At 45.4% G+C, this 16,277-nt stretch overlaps 1 protein-coding gene across 2 annotated transcripts in view; it reads right to left on the bottom strand.

Annotated features, from left to right (window-relative positions):
* The window catches only part of stac (SH3 and cysteine rich domain), a 30,317-nt gene that overhangs the window by 820 nt on the left and 13,220 nt on the right, over positions 1-16,277 (bottom strand). For both annotated transcript variants that reach the window (XM_052086311.1, XM_052086312.1), the window contains 7 exons: positions 15,829-15,910; positions 15,641-15,747; positions 13,212-13,293; positions 11,711-11,781; positions 9,341-9,438; positions 1,705-1,756; positions 1,147-1,284 (listed from right to left, as the gene is read on the bottom strand). In XM_052086311.1, coding sequence (XP_051942271.1) covers positions 1,147-1,284; positions 1,705-1,756; positions 9,341-9,438; positions 11,711-11,781; positions 13,212-13,293; positions 15,641-15,747; positions 15,829-15,910 — 630 coding nt within the window. The remainder of the gene's footprint in view (positions 1-1,146; positions 1,285-1,704; positions 1,757-9,340; positions 9,439-11,710; positions 11,782-13,211; positions 13,294-15,640; positions 15,748-15,828; positions 15,911-16,277) is intronic.

The following is a 16,277-nucleotide window of genomic DNA, read 5'->3' as shown; positions in this document are numbered from 1 at the left end:
CTGTAAGTTACAACCTGTGTATCATTCTAACTGCCGAGTCCAGAAGTAAACGGTTTCATTTATTCCACATAAAAAACGACAAATGCTGTCATGTGACTGTCATGTATCACTCGGGCATATATTTTTTTATGTATTTATTTTGTATGCATGGTCGCTCATGCATTTGTAACCTGGGCGGTCAGTGAGGTCTTCTTAGACTTAATCCTCCTCTTCACAGCACCACTCACATCGCAATTACAGAAGACATGCCAAAAAACAAATTAAAAAATGTTAATGCATTCTGACCAGAAATGTACAGTGTGCACCCCAGTAGTGATTCAAATATATTAGCACAATTTGAGAGCAGTTTCTCTTCCTCGTGGTGAGATGAGTACGGTAAATTTAAATTTCAAATTAAAGGAGCTCTCAAGTGCTGTTACCAACACACAAAAATGTTCCAGATCATTTTGCGTGACCAGTGTTCTCCTCAAACGATCACATTATGTTCGCTGCTCAGTTTTTTGGGAACACGCTGCTCTCGTGGTTGGTGGCTTTACGTTCACAGGGAGTTTGTTTCCTTGACTTCTCCTCTGGAGTCCCACCATGAGTATTGTGGGGAAAAAAGGGACGTCTAATTAAAGAGCATGCATATTTGACGGAGAAGTCATATGCGGTGGGGTTGGGGGCTAAAAAACTTTTGATGAGATGATGCGAAGGCAAGTGACATAAGAAGCCTCCTGAGAGTTCTTTGAAGATAGTTTAGGAGGCTCAAGATATAAAATATCTGTTTGATGATCATATATGACTGGTATAATGTCGAAAGGTCAGTTAAGGTCACTGCTTCCTCAAATCAGGACGTTTCTTTTCACTCACTGGCCAATCCTGCTTTTTATGCCTACACAAAGCAATGAATGTTGCTTCATTGTATAATATACATCTTTGGGCATGATAATTGATTTATACAGTGAGATGACAAGTTTGTTAGTTTGAAAAAACTGAATTTGGATCGGTGCACTGATGCCCTTTTTATATTTTTCTCTGATCCATTGATCTTGCGCCTTCTTGTAAATGCTAATGTCTAATGGGTATTTAAATGAAATATTACAACATCGTGGATTTCACTTGTCACGTTAAAAAAAGAAAAGAAAAAAAAAGACCAAATCGTACCTGTCCCTCCTTTAGCGTAATCTGGCCCTGCTCCCTGCAGCCGATGAAGGTCCTGTTGCACCTAAAAACCTGGTCTCCCGTCCGCAATGGATGTGCAAAGGATGCCGGGAAGAAACCGATCCTGTCCTCAATCACCCCCTTGGAAAATATCAAACAGATGATAGTTGATACATGAGCAGTTCTTATGTCAGCTTCAGCGTTATTGGTTTCACTTGCAAAATATTCAGAACACTCCAGATGTGTGTGTTTATCCACAGCCTGATGAGAAACAGCAATGTTAGATGCACAATGAGTGAACTCTTGGTCTGCTAGTAGCATGCCGCCTCTGCTCAGCTGTCTTTTTTTCTTTCCCTTTTTTTTTTACACACAATTTTGCCTTATCTGACTTTTCTGTTGTTATTATTTGCGGCTCAGCTCATCAATCAGTTCATTGGGGTTCATTTAGTTGTGATTGATGGAAATACGTGCACACACTTTTGATCATTGCCACGGGAAAACAATTCATTCTTCATAATAGGCTCACAAAGTCACGGTGAGTAAAGGTAATTTAACGCTTACCTTCCACCAATCATCATTGGATTCATCAATAAGCAATATCCGGTCTCCCGCCCTGCGATAAAAGGCAAAACAAAGTTCTTTTCCAAGTATTTTTTTGCCACTGTTAGGTGAATTTAAACTGGCTTTTGTCATTTAATGAAATGAATTTCTGAGCTGTATGAACTCAAATGACATTGTAAAACAATGCAATCGTGAGCTAGCATGCTCACTGCTTGGAAAGCTAGCTAGACTTTAAATCAGATGTTTTTCCTATATTTTTCAACGGTTTGTGCATTATTCATTGGAAAACTAATGGGAAAGGCCCGTACAGTTGCTTGAAATAAAACTGCCTTTTCTAATTTTCTAGCTAAATTTTGATATTTTTCCTTGATTTATTTAAGATTTATGTGTTATTCACTGACAAATTCAAGAAAAAAACCCGCGCTAATCCAAGTGTATTGAGTGACATATAACTGCATGTTTTCATTTAATTACGGGTATGTAGCAAAATGGAATCCTGTATTTGCACGCTAGCTGCTATGAAATAGCATTATCGCTTGGTTTGAACTTATTTTTAGTTTAAAGAGTATTTAAAGATCAAGTTTTAAATGTAAATAAAGCCTATTGAAGGACTATTCCACCCTGTTTCTAGTCATGATTATTTTCACGGTAACCGTACTGTTTTCACCTTGTTAAATGTCATTTGCTTTAAATAACAAAACACAAGTAGTACATTAAAATATCTAAAGAAAGGCGAATGTAACAAACAGATTACAGTGTATGTGATGAAAGTAGCTAGCGCAGCCAGAAAAGAAGGTGTTTATCATCATGTCATTCGCACCAATCTCGTTTTACCGCAAGGATTTTCCAGGAAAATCGTGAATCACTGTACCGCATGTCTGTATGCGCGGTAGTAATTACAAGCATCTGCTCACAGTCATTTTTGGCAAAGTTTGATGCTTGACAAAAGAAAAAAAAAATGAAAAGGAACAGCGCGACTGAGGAAAATGTGGGTTTTTACGTAATTTCCCCTATTTCCACCTCTAGTGATTGTTGGAGTATGTCGTTATCCTGGTAATAATCATGGTTACTGAGAAAAAAAACCCCAAAACGGTTCAGTGTGGTCAAAAAAACACACCCTCATTTCCAAATCTTTACAATGAAGCGAACCACATGAGCATCTTCAGAAAAGGACGCGTTAGAAATTTCTGACAGTTGGACTCATCATCATTACAATCACCACGTTGTTGAAGCAATCACGTAATCAAGCAGAATTTGAACTCCTCTAAAAACTGATTTTCTCACTTAAAAGTAAAATGATTATTTGAAGAGGATTCTTTTTTTAACCCTAATTTGTGTTGAATATGCTGATTAAAATGATGCTGATAGAACACGTTTAGCGGACCACAGGGATCAGACTGGGACAGCGAATTACACGTGCGTGTGTGCGTTTGTACGTGCGCGTCAGAGAAAGAGTGCACTCTCGTGTCTTTAAATCCGTATGAGTAATTTGGAGGGAACTGGAACAAATGGATGCTTGAGATGAAGGGCTGCCCATTGTCACGTTCTGCTCGAGGGGAAAAAATCGCTCCGAGCAGAACAAATGAATTAAATAAGTTGGATCCCAGGTAAAGCAGACAAGAGAGAGAATTGTCACAAAATAAGGTGTCTTTAATGACAGAACGAAAAAACAACAGAAAGAGCCCGACAGGGAAAAACGGTAACAGAAAACGCTGATCAAATAAGGATCAGGAAATTAACAGAAAACGCTGATCAAATAAGGATCAGGAAACAAACAGAAAAACGCTCGCGGCTAGAGCAAACGCGAGGAGATAATCGCGCTGGTGGAAATAGTATAAAAATACGAAATATCGAAAGTCGAACTAAGTGGGCAACAAGTATAGGTCGTAAGGCAAGTATGCAACGAGGCAAATAGCAATAGCGCAAATAGATAGCGAGAGCGAATAATGGCTCGGCGAGGAATTCTCCGGCAGTGAGATGACTGCCGGAGTCGCCTAATAAAGGCACGTAATCAGCCCGAAATAACGGGCAGGTGTGCCGAACAGGCGGCGGGAGAACCCGCCACCTGCTGGCGAGCACGCGACGTGACAGTACCCCCCCCTCAACGGACGCCTCCCGGCGGACTACCCGGTTTGGAAGGGTGTGCAGCGTGGAAGTCGCGCAAAAGGGACGGATCAAGGATCCAGGAGCGAGGCACCCACTGCCGCTCCTCAGGCCCGTAGCCCTCCCAGTCGACCAGATACTGGAACCCCTTTCCCCTGCGCCGAGAGTCCAGGATGGCACGAACCGTGTACACCGGGTCACCGTCGACGACCCGCGGAGGGGGCGGCGGCGTGGGAGGAGGAGCCAAGTCACTGGAAGAAACGGGTTTGAGAAGGGAGACGTGGAAGACGGGGTGCACCTTCATGGTAGGAGGTAGACGGAGCCTGACAGCAGCCGGGTTGATGACGGCCTCGACCTCGAAGGGACCAGTGAATCGAGGACCCAGTTTCGCCGAGGAGCCGGCCAGGCGAAGGTCTCGAGTAGCCAGCCACACCTTCTGCCCCACCACATAGGGGGGGGCCGGGCGCCGACGACGATCCGCGATTTGACGATTTCGGGACGCCGTGCGGGACAATGCCGCCCGGGCCTCCCTCCACACGCGATGGGCCCGCTTGAGGTGGTGTTGAACGGAAGGGACCTCCACCTGCCCCTCCTGCGACGGGAACAGCGGCGGCTGGTAACCGTACGCCGTCATGAACGGGGATCGGCCGGTTGCGGAGGAGACGAGGGTGTTGTGTGCGTACTCCACCCAAGGCAAGTGGTCGACCCATGTCGCGGGCTGGTGGAGGCACACACAGCGGAGGGCCGACCCCAGATCTTGGTTGGCGCGCTCGGCCTGTCCGTTGGACTGGGGGTGGTAGCCGGACGTCAGGCTGGCCGTGGCTCCGAGGGACCGGCAGAACCGCTTCCAGACGCGTGACACAAACTGGGGGCCCCGGTCCGACACAATATCTGTAGGGAGGCCGTGGAGACGAAAAACGTGTTTAACCAGGAGGTCGGCGGTCTCCAATGCCGACGGCAACCCGGACAATGGCACGAAGTGGGCCGCTTTGGAGAAGCGGTCCACGATAGTGAGCACGACTGTGTGACCTCGGGAGGAGGGAAGACCCGTCACGAAGTCCAGCGCGATGTGTGACCAGGGGCGAGGTGGAATGGGCAACGGCTGGAGCAATCCGGCCGGGGGTCGATGGGAGGACTTGCCGCAGGCGCAGGAGGTGCAGGCCCTGACGAACTCCGTCACGTCGTTCCGGAGTTCCGGCCACCAGAATCGCTGGGCGACAAGTTGTACCGTCCGGTTCACCCCTGGATGGCATGCCACCTTGGACCCGTGTCCCCACTGAAGAACCTCCGACCGCAGGGACGGAGGCACGAACAGTCTCCCCGCCGGACACCCCGCCGGTACCTGCACCCCCTCCAGGGCGGTCTGGATCCGCTGCTCCACCTCCCATTGAACGGCCCCCACGATGCACTGAGCCGGGAGGATGGTCTCTGGGGATAGGTCCACTTCCAGGGGGTCGTGGAGACGGGAAAGAGCGTCGGGCTTGGTGTTCTTGGAGGCTGGGGAGTATGTGAGTAAGAAGTTGAATCGGGTCAGGAACAAGGCCCACCGGGCTTGACGGGAGTTGAGCCTCTTGGCGGTACGGAGGTAAGCGAGGTTCTTGTGGTCCGTGTAAACCGTGAATTGTTCTTTTGCCCCTTCGAGCCAGTGTCTCCATTCCTGCAGAGCCGAGACAACCGCCAACAGTTCACGGTTGCCAACGTCATAATTGGCTTCGGCAGCAGAGAGTCGACGGGAGAAGAAGGCACAGGGGTGCAGCTTCTGGTCGACTGGAGAGCGTTGGGACAATACCGCCCCCACCCCTGAATCCGAGGCGTCCACTTCTACAACGAAGGGAAGATCAGGGTCAGGATGTTGAAGGACGGGGGGACTGGTAAACGCCGCCTTTAGGCTAACGAATGCGGCCTCCGCGGTAGAGTCCCACTTAAAGGGAGTCTTAGTTGACGTAAGGCGGGTCAGGGGGAGCGCCTTCTGACTATAGCCGCGGATGAATCGTCTATAGAAGTTTGCGAACCCCAAAAAGCGCTGCAGTTCCTTGCGGTTAGACGGGACTGGCCAATCCCTGACTGCCAGCGTCTTGATGGGGTCCGCTCGTATTCTACCCCGCTCGATTATAAACCCCAGAAAGGAAATGACGGGAACATGAAACTCACACTTCTCCGCCTTGACGAAGAGCCGGTTTTCTAATAAGCGCTGCAACACCCGCCTGACATGTTGCTGGTGTTCCTCTTCTGACCGGGAGAAAATCAAAATATCATCCAAGTAAACGAAACAAAAAATGTTGATCATATCCCTTAAAACGTCATTAATGAGGTTTTGAAAAACCGCGGGGGCGTTAGTGAGTCCGAAGGGCATGACCAGATACTCAAAATGGCCCAGAGGGGTCTTAAAAGCGGTCTTCCACTCATCTCCCTCTCTGATACGGACCAGGTGGTAAGCGCTGCGTAAATCCAATTTAGAGAATATAGTGGCGGATTGCAATGGGGCAAAGGCGGAGTCTAGCAATGGTAGTGGGTAGCGATTCTTTATGGTGATGTCGTTTAATCCACGGTAGTCGACGCAGGGGCGCAGAGTCTTATCTTTTTTGCTCACAAAGAAAAAACCCGCCCCTAACGGTGAACGCGACGGTCTGATGAGACCTGCGGCGAGCGAGCTGTTTATGTATTCCGTCAACGCCTCGCGCTCAGGTTGAGACACCTGGTACAGCCGCGAGGACGGTAACGGAGCGCCCGCCTGCAGGTCAATAGCGCAATCGTAGGGGCGGTGTGGAGGTAAAGAACGCGCTCGATCCTCACTAAATACCTCCCCGAGGTCCCGATAGCAATCCGGCACTCCGTCAAGGCAGACTTCCACGGAGGGGGTGACATGTTCGTACCCCCCGACGGCCGACTGTAGACAGTGTCTATAGCAGTAAGGGCTCCAGCTGTTGATTGCTGGGCGCGCCCAGGAGATTACGGGGTTGTGTACTCGTAACCATGGTAACCCGAGGACGAGGGGAGCGTTGCGAGACCGCATGACCAAAAAGCGCCGCAGCTCGATGTGATTACCCGAGAGTTGGAGCTTCAGTGGCTCCGTTCTGTGGGTTACGACCGCCAGGAGACGCCCATCGAGATCACGAATCCGCTTCCTATCGATCAGTCTCTCTAACGCGCAACCTAGCTCGGAAGCGAGCTCGGTGTCAATCAGGCATACGTCCGCTCCTGAGTCCACCAGGGCCCGAACCCGCTTAGACCGGGATTCCCCAGATATCGTTCCCTCAAGTACTAGTCTGTTCGGTCGCGTGTCGACTCGATCAGACTTGGGGTTTAACGCGCGTGACGGTGACTCACAGTACTCATGTTCGAAGGAAACAGATGATCCCGGGTGATTGGTGATGGTTGAAAAGGAATCTCTCTCCTCGCCACCAATGTTCTCGCTTCCCAGCTGCATAGGCTCCTCTGCTGGTGCTGTCTCCCGGAATACTCCCCCACGTTCCCGGCTTCGCTCCCTCAGGCGATTGTCCATGAGTAGGGCGAGATCGATCAGTTCTTCCAGGTCGGTGCTGTGATCACGGGTCGCCAGCTCGTCCTTGAGTTGGGAGTTTAATCCTCGGCGAAACAGCCCACACAACGCTCGATCCTCGTAGCCGCTTTGCGCCGCCAGGATCCGGAACTCGATGGAGTAATCGGCGACCGATCGTCTCCCCTGGTGGAGGGCGAGTAGCCGACCCTCTGCCTCTCGACCCCGCACGGGATGGTGAAACACCCGGCGGAATGCTGTCACAAACTCCGGGTACGATGATCGGAGATTTGGCTTGGCCTCGCTGGTCGCAATCGCCCATGACGCCGCCGGACCTGTCAACAAACTCATAACGTAGGCCACCTTGGCGGCATCATTAGCGTAGGCAGACGGCTGCTGGCAAAAAATGAGCGAGCATTGGTGGAGGAAGTGACCACACTGCCCATGCTCACCCCCGTAACGAGGTGGGTGTGGGAGCGAGGGTTCCCTCGACATAGTGGTCAGAGAGAGGGGTGCCTCCGGAGTGGTTGGATAGCTCCCTGAGGGGGGGAGTCTCCGTTCCTCCACCCGCACCAAACGAGGTTCGAGTTCATCGAACCGATGAGCCAGCATGGAGACCGTGCCTCGGAGTTCCGAAATGGCTTGGCCCTGCTGACTCATTTGCTGCTCTTTTCGGGTAAGAGCGGACAATATTCTCTCTACATCCGCGGGATCCATGGTGGCCGGAGAATTCTGTCACGTTCTGCTCGAGGGGAAAAAATCGCTCCGAGCAGAACAAATGAATTAAATAAGTTGGATCCCAGGTAAAGCAGACAAGAGAGAGAATTGTCACAAAATAAGGTGTCTTTAATGACAGAACGAAAAAACAACAGAAAGAGCCCGACAGGGAAAAACGGTAACAGAAAACGCTGATCAAATAAGGATCAGGAAATTAACAGAAAACGCTGATCAAATAAGGATCAGGAAACAAACAGAAAAACGCTCGCGGCTAGAGCAAACGCGAGGAGATAATCGCGCTGGTGGAAATAGTATAAAAATACGAAATATCGAAAGTCGAACTAAGTGGGCAACAAGTATAGGTCGTAAGGCAAGTATGCAACGAGGCAAATAGCAATAGCGCAAATAGATAGCGAGAGCGAATAATGGCTCGGCGAGGAATTCTCCGGCAGTGAGATGACTGCCGGAGTCGCCTAATAAAGGCACGTAATCAGCCCGAAATAACGGGCAGGTGTGCCGAACAGGCGGCGGGAGAACCCGCCACCTGCTGGCGAGCACGCGACGTGACACCCATGATGACTAGTCCTTTGCTTCCTGTCGCAGTCTTAAGAGCCTGCTCCAAAGTGTGTGGAAGAGTGCGGTGACATAGATCGGGCAGTCTGACGGCTTTACGGCAGAAAATGCAACATACGTAAAGTTTGATGAATCGTCTCATGCTGTATTGCCGAAAACCGAAAAGATACACATTTTGGAAGTTGGGCTTCCTATTGGTGAAGAGAGGGCATATAACTATTATTCTACAATGAACCCGTTTGCGGTTCGTGATCCCCAAATTCACTTATTCCTGTAATGGCCTGAGATGCCCCCAAGGCCGAGATAATAATAGGGAAGTAGTCATTGTTGGTAGAGTAGCAATAAAATATACTCAAATAAGACTATTATTAGAATGATATCACGATTAAGTTAAAGTAGTCCCTTAAGTAATTACTTGAGTCAGAGAATGTAGGTTACCATGAGTCACCCTCAATGTCTTCCTCAGTCCTGGGACAGCTGTTACACGTGCTAGTGACAGCGGATATTGTCATGGATGCTTTGTGCACATGCGTGTATAAATGCAACATGTAGATGTACAATATGTTTTCATCTCACCGACCGTTTGCAGGGACATTTGATTTATTTGTTTATATTCATTCAGTCATTTTTAAAAATTGGGTTTTATGTTTGGTTTTTCATAATGCATCACACTTTGTTTCGCCTGCGATCTGTGTGTGTGTGTGTGTGTGTGTGTGTCTGTGTGTGTGTGTGTGTGTGCAAACGAGCCTCATCTCCAGGTCATGGCTCTCCTGGGCAGTAAAGCTGTACAAGGCCACGTAGGTGTTGAGCTGGAGTGCATCTTGGTGAAGCTGGCTGTCTTCCAGCTAGACACACACAGACACACAGCAACGACGATGCGTGAGTCGGTTTTCAGGGGCGAGTTCCGCACAGCACCTGAACACAACTACAACACAACGCCTCAAAACTAAAATTACAAATGAGAAAATATTTTGAACGAAATAAAGACAAAAATGCTTTTAGATAAAACAAAAATGAATTGAAACTACATCTAATGTTGCTCAAATGAACCAAAATTAACTATTTTGTATAATACTATTTATATTAAATATATATTATTTTTTCCATTTCATATCATCCATCTGTCTTTTGACTTTCATTTTAAATGCATTTAATTTTGGCGTTGCTGTTTGTCTGTAGAAAAGCTGGAAGGTCAAACAGCAGTTTGAGAACTGTAGTTCACTTTACGTCATAATACAATACCCCGTGGCTTTTTATTTATCTTGCACTCGACAGATAATTCATGTATCTGAAAAAATTAAATAATACAATCTTTAAAAAAAATGAAGCATTTGAACCACGTAAACAGAACCTATTGAAAAGTAAGAAACCGAACAGTCCCATACATGCATGGCACACGGCGCTATGTAAGGCTGACACACCGACAAGCTGCTAAAGTTCAGGCCCAATCTGTTATTTTGAATCCACAGTCAACACATGCGAGAGAAGCGCAAAGTTAAAACGGGACAGGTGTGAGACACACAGGAAGTGAAGCGTTGGGCCAATTAGCACTCGTCCACAAAAACGACAGGTATGTTTTGCTATTGTCTGTTCGCTACATTTCACACTGCTTGAAAGCAAATGTGTTTTTTTTCTAGGGGGAAAAAAAAAGACCAGTGAACTATCGAAAAAAAGTCAGGTGGTCTTTTTTCAAGATGGCAGGAGTTTGCTTTCCTTGCGGCGCCAGATCCTAATGAAGTCATGTGTCATCCACAAGGACTGGCGGATGGATGAGTTTGAAGCAAGCACAAAGCAAACTGCCTGTGTGGCCTCTGGGCACGGAATTAAAAATGATTTTTTAAAAAAAATAATAAGAAGAAGAAAAAAATTCCATCAATAGGCGAAAGTTTATTTGAGCTGACTAAAAGCTACTTGGCAGCCTTGATGCTGCGGACGTCTGAACCAGTGGAAGAGAGAGCGTAGTCCAGACTCACTTAGTGAATTTTCCACTTCCAAATAATACCAAAAACTGTTATTTTTTATATTTCGTTTTGACTTTTGTTGTTTAAATTCACCTAGTGGCAGTTTTAATGAGCTTTCTTAAACCCGTATCTCACTGAGCGGGTTTGCGAGTATTTGCGCACGTAGTGAATGTCGTTTTTTTTTCCCCATCCGAGATCGTGGAAGGTCACAAAATGTTGCAAAGACGTTTGGCCAACATTCGCCAACAATTTGACTGATCGCAAAGTTTTTTTCTTATTGCCATCAAATCATGAACATGTTCAAAATTTCTTGACATTTTAAGTTGGGCAATTCAACTACATTTTAGTAACAACTTACACCAATTTTGGGGCCCATTTAATATCTGAAATACTGTCAACAACACACATTTCCTGCTTTTTAAAATGATCTAGTCAACGTCATAATAACTTCTCTTAGCTTATTTGACTCAAACCACACAGTTGAATTGCCCTTTTCCAGCAGCGCCTCCTTCTGTCTGTGCTTTTGCTGGATCTAATGGAACTGTCTGAGGACGCGTTAACGGCGGGCCGCCAACTGCGCTTGGCCCGCCGAACGCAGCGTGATGCATTCAAGTCTTTTCCCCTTTGAGGAGCGAGCGGACGTTTGTGTGTTTGCCTTGTATGGTTATTTGTTCCCTATTATGTTTGCCCGAGCATGGTCTATTTTCCACTGACAACGGAGATAAACATGCCAAACTCAAAAAGCAAGCAAAAAAAAATAAAGCACTTAAAAAGCTCCTCTGCACATTCCATCAGGCAGAATAAGATAAAGCGGGGCTTGGTTTTTAAGCTTCCGATGAGAGCGCCATCGTCACCCCACAGGAGTCGATAAGATATTTTTGCTGCCCTGACTAGAGTTGTCTTTACTGCAGAGAAAAAAGTCGCAGAAGGTCTGCAGCCCCAACCAGTGAGGTCAAGTCTTGTCTTGATCAGTACAGGCCTGCCGTGCTTGTGTCAGCTCCAATTTGATTTGTTACCACAGGAAAAAGAACTTGTTCCTCCATTTCCTGGGAACTGAAGCGGTAATGGCGGAGGGCATTCTAGACAAGATGAGCGATGCGATGCTGCATTTTCTAAACCCACCAGTGTATAGAACAAACCCCCAGACATTCCTCACCTCTGAATTGTTGGGCGTTCTCTCAGGTTGATGGTAGTAGTGCTCAGCCCCGTTCTCAAGAACTGCGAAAACTGAGTGAAAATAAACACATTAAATTGGATAAAAGAAAAAAAAAGATAGTTCACTCCAAAATGTGTGTGCCAAAGCAGATTGGTTGATACATCACAGCATATAAATATGTTTGTCAAGGGTATTTATAACAAATCATCTTTGCCCATCAAAATGAATGGAAATGCCTATAATTCGTTCCAGCCTATCCAAAAATATAACTCAAAAATGTTTGTCATGTTTTATTTTAAGAATGATAGCACGTCCCATTATTGTACTTTAAAGATGCATACAGAAATTACATGAATGAATAGAAAAAAATAAAATGTATAAAGAAATGTAAAGGAAACATTTGAATGAATTTTTTGATTCAATTCAATGGATATTGTGCTGGCCCATCTGGTGAAGTTCAGTGCTTAATAAGTGCTTATAATAATAAGTGCACTGTACATCATAGTGATGTTTCAAGAAACATCACTGTTTCTTGAAACATGAAAAACTTAAGTTATGAAGCCACAGATTTGTTTTGACTTTTTGTTGTAATCTGACTTACTGATTTATGTTTACGCCACATTTGTTTAGTAGATTTTGTAGTATGAAAGCTTAAAAGACTGAAAGTCAAAATTGTTTGTAAGTAAACAACTATAATTGAAGCAGGTAAATAAACTGTCTCTCATATTCATTCACGGCTCATTTGCCTTGATGGCATGCCTAAGATTCAAAACCAAAACATTGAAATTCATTCATTCATTCATCTTCCGAACCGCTTGATCCTCACTCGGGTCGCGGGGGGTGCTGGAGCCTATCCCAGCTGTCTTTGGGCAGTAGGCGGGGGAAACCCTGAATCGGTTGTCAGCCAATCACAGGGCACGCTCAAACTCACACCTAGGGACAATTTAGAGTGTTCAATCAGCCTGCCACGCATGTTTTTGGAATGTGGGAAGAAACATTGAAGTTCAATACATCTGATAATGTTTATTGCAATACAAGTTAATTTTTGATTGTTTTTGTTTTTTAAAAAACTGAAAAAAATGGAAAGAGGACCTTGAATAAATTGCTCGCATATTAAATTGCAATCATGAGAAATAAATTAAAAGGGGATTATTTTTCTAAATCGTTCAGCCCTAGCTCCGGTCTATCCTTTCGTAGTTCCACTTCGGAAAGTTTTGATCTTTGCGCACGTCTGTCTTCCTGCACCAATGAATGCCTCTGATTGGGTCAGTGCTTTGTCCTTCAGTGCTGAGATGATTATGTACTGTAGCTGAAATAACATAACAAAAACAACAACAACAAAAAACATTGGCACCAATCCCGAAGTTTCAATAATTCTTGTGTTTTCATCCGCAAAATGTGTCCCTCTTAGTGGAAAAAAACGGGGGCCAAACCCTCATTTGATCGATCGCAGAATCTTTTTTCCACGGCCCTGTTGCTACATGGCTCGTCGGCTACTCACCATCATCGCTGTGTTTTCTTGACAGTGCCTGTCTGCTGCCATGAGCCACCACTTCCTCCGGAACGTTATCCAAGTCACTGGTCTGCAAAGAAAAATTGGTATGAATTCAATCATTCAACGACTCAACAATTTATTCTCATGGCTGTTGTTTGCAGTCGGGGAAACTGCACTGCGTCATACTGAGGATGCAGTCAGTGGTGGGAAATAATGTAAAAAAAAAGAAAGTTCAAATATTTTGTTGCCGTACTTACAGAGAATGGAAAAAGTCTACACACCCATGTTCAAAGGCTAGGTTTTTGTGATATGAAAAAATGAGACCAAAGTAAATTGTTTCAAAATGTTTACCAGCATTAATGTGAACAATTTTTTTTTCTTTCTCAAGAGGGGAAGCGAAAATAAACAGCTTGGCTTACACAACTATGCACACCCACTTGTAACTGGGAAAGTATCTGTATCCAGAATGAACTCATCACATTCAAAATCATGTTTAATGGGACTCAACAACGTGGTGGAATGTGAACCACTAGATTCAGAGAGGCAAGATATTACATATTTATGACATTATTTGAAATTTTAAAAACACATATCGGTAATTTTTCTGTGATCATTTATTTTCTCTTTGAGGGCCAAAGAAAATGCAATAAACAAAAGGTAAACTGTTTTGTGTGAAGAGATTTTTTTTTACTTTGGGACATGAGTACATTTCAGAGTATGTGCTTTATTCATTTTATTTTAAGTCAAGGAGTTGAATTTGTAGTCTTGCATTTGCCAGAGTTTGTTTTTTTTTCTTTTTCACACATGTGAAACATCTTTACTTCTACAGTATACTTCTAGTACAGCGTGCAAGTACTTTTGCCACTTTTTGGATGTAGTGCAGTTGCGTGGCACTGCTAATTTATTTAGTTTTTCATTAGATTGTGCATGGTTGGGGCCAGTGAGTGTAGACAGACAGTGTTTCCAAGCCTGCATAAATATACTATTTCCATAACAGACGTGCACGCACACAGCTGCACAAATAGGCCTAACGTCTTCTTCATGTCATTATACAGGGGCACACATCCAAAAAGAGACAGAGTTTGTCAGCCTCAACATTGAGAACAGCGCCCCAGCAGATGATGTTGATTTAAGCAATACGGCGCAGTGATTCATTTGCAAAATGAGTGTACACTCGTCAGTCACAACAGTGTTGTTTTTGGAGTAATTTCCCCCAGTGTCCGATTTCCTATTCCTGCTGACTCGGTGTTCCTGCGTAGCATCCTCACACCGTCGTTTGTCACTGAAACAGCCTTGTGGATGTAATAACTAGTGGATGGCAATTTGGTCATTATTTGTTTATTATGAGGAGTTATGATTTTGCCGCAATCTGTTATCTGTCATCTGAGTAAGTAGACACACAATTGAGCGTTCGCTATTTGGGATGTTAGTAAATCCGGCCCTAAGAGTTTTTCTAGTAAGAATCTTTCCTAAGAGATTAGTGCCCCTTGATTTGCTCCCGTTTCAAAAAAACTAAAACGCCATGGACAGATGCAGACGTGCACCGTTTATAATCAGTCCAATTCATCTCGAAGGGCTGTAACATGAGCGTTTGTACAACAGCTCGCTTCGTGACTGCTTGGACCAGAATGCCTTTATTGGTAGTGTTTATGGCTCCGCAGAGGTGGTATCTATTTGCTCCATCAGCTACAACATGTCAGAGGCGGCGGTACCAAATAAACAAAGTGTCTGAGGTGGACCAACAGTCGGATGCATAGCGCCCGGCGACAAAGAGCTGGGTGAAGAGGAGAACAAATGGGATGTTTAGCAACAACTCTTTATAATTTGGGTGGCAAGTGTGACTTTATGAGGCCACAGACTTACAAACTGTATGATTAAGGCAAAAGTCCTGCCCTCACATTCACCGAGTGGGAACTGAAACCCTGCAGATTGCACGGCAAGTAGAACATGGGTGTCAAACGCTGGTCCTCGTCAGCTGCATTCACGCCCACAATGGCGCAAACATTGTGTTCCTACCTACGTTAATCTCATGTCAGTTTAGATCAGGCATGTCCTGGAGTGCCGCGGTCCTGCCTGTTTTCTCATCTCTCTCGGCTGCAACACACCTGATTCAGATGATCAGCTCATCAGCCAGCTCTGAAGCAGCATTAGAACATTCCTGATTATTTGAATCAGGTGTGTTGCTCCTGTGAGAGCTGGAAAACAGGTAGGACAGCGGCCATTGAGGACCGACTTTGGACACTCCTGGTTTAGATGCACAGTTACCCCCAATTTCATTGAACTAGGTCATCTCAGGGGGACGGTAATTCAAATTTAGAACTTCATTTGTATTTAATCCCCGTTTTGGACCATGTTAAGATCTAGAGATAACCAAAAATGATCTCCTTGACACAGCAAGACTAAAGATATTAACAATCAACTCCAAATGGCCTTACCGAGTTTCTTTGTGGAGACTCAGAGCCACTGGCTCGTTTGGCCTTTTGAGCCAACGATGTCCCAAACCTGAGGGCCTCATAGACGGGGTCTACTTTATTACCACAAGCTGTGTTGGAACAGAAAAAGGATATCTAAAAAGCCATGTCAGTCGATTTGACAATGTATGAGGAAGCGTTAGGCCACTCACCGATGGGCATGACTTCTTTGATGCAGCCGTACTGTTCCTGGATCAGTAACGGTGAGCTGTAGTACCGCCGGAAGCCTTTTGGCTAGGAAGAGACAACAATTAAAATTTTAAATTTTAAATTAACAATTCAATGTTAACATGACAGTGAAGATAAGATAGCAAGAATATCACAGTACCGTGAATTCAGATTCTGGGGGTAAAACATCCCCCCACCCCCCAAAAAAAAAAAATTGCAGAAGCTGCTGGTTGATGTAATCAAAAGTGTGTGTGATCCATTTTTCAAGAAAAACGCATTTGAGCCGACACTCAAAGTACAACAACAAACTGAACCAAAAATAACAATAACAAGCACTGATGTGAATAGACCAAAACCTTGGTGCAAATGGAGTCAGAGAAATGGTCTCAGTCGCTGAGAAACCTAATGAAAAAGCGAGGAGAATATCACCTTT

The sequence above is a fragment of the Hippocampus zosterae genome, chromosome 14 (genome assembly GCF_025434085.1).
Source record: "Hippocampus zosterae strain Florida chromosome 14, ASM2543408v3, whole genome shotgun sequence".
Lineage (NCBI taxonomy): Eukaryota > Metazoa > Chordata > Actinopteri > Syngnathiformes > Syngnathidae > Hippocampus > Hippocampus zosterae.
This window is presented reverse-complemented; position numbering and strand designations above follow the sequence as displayed.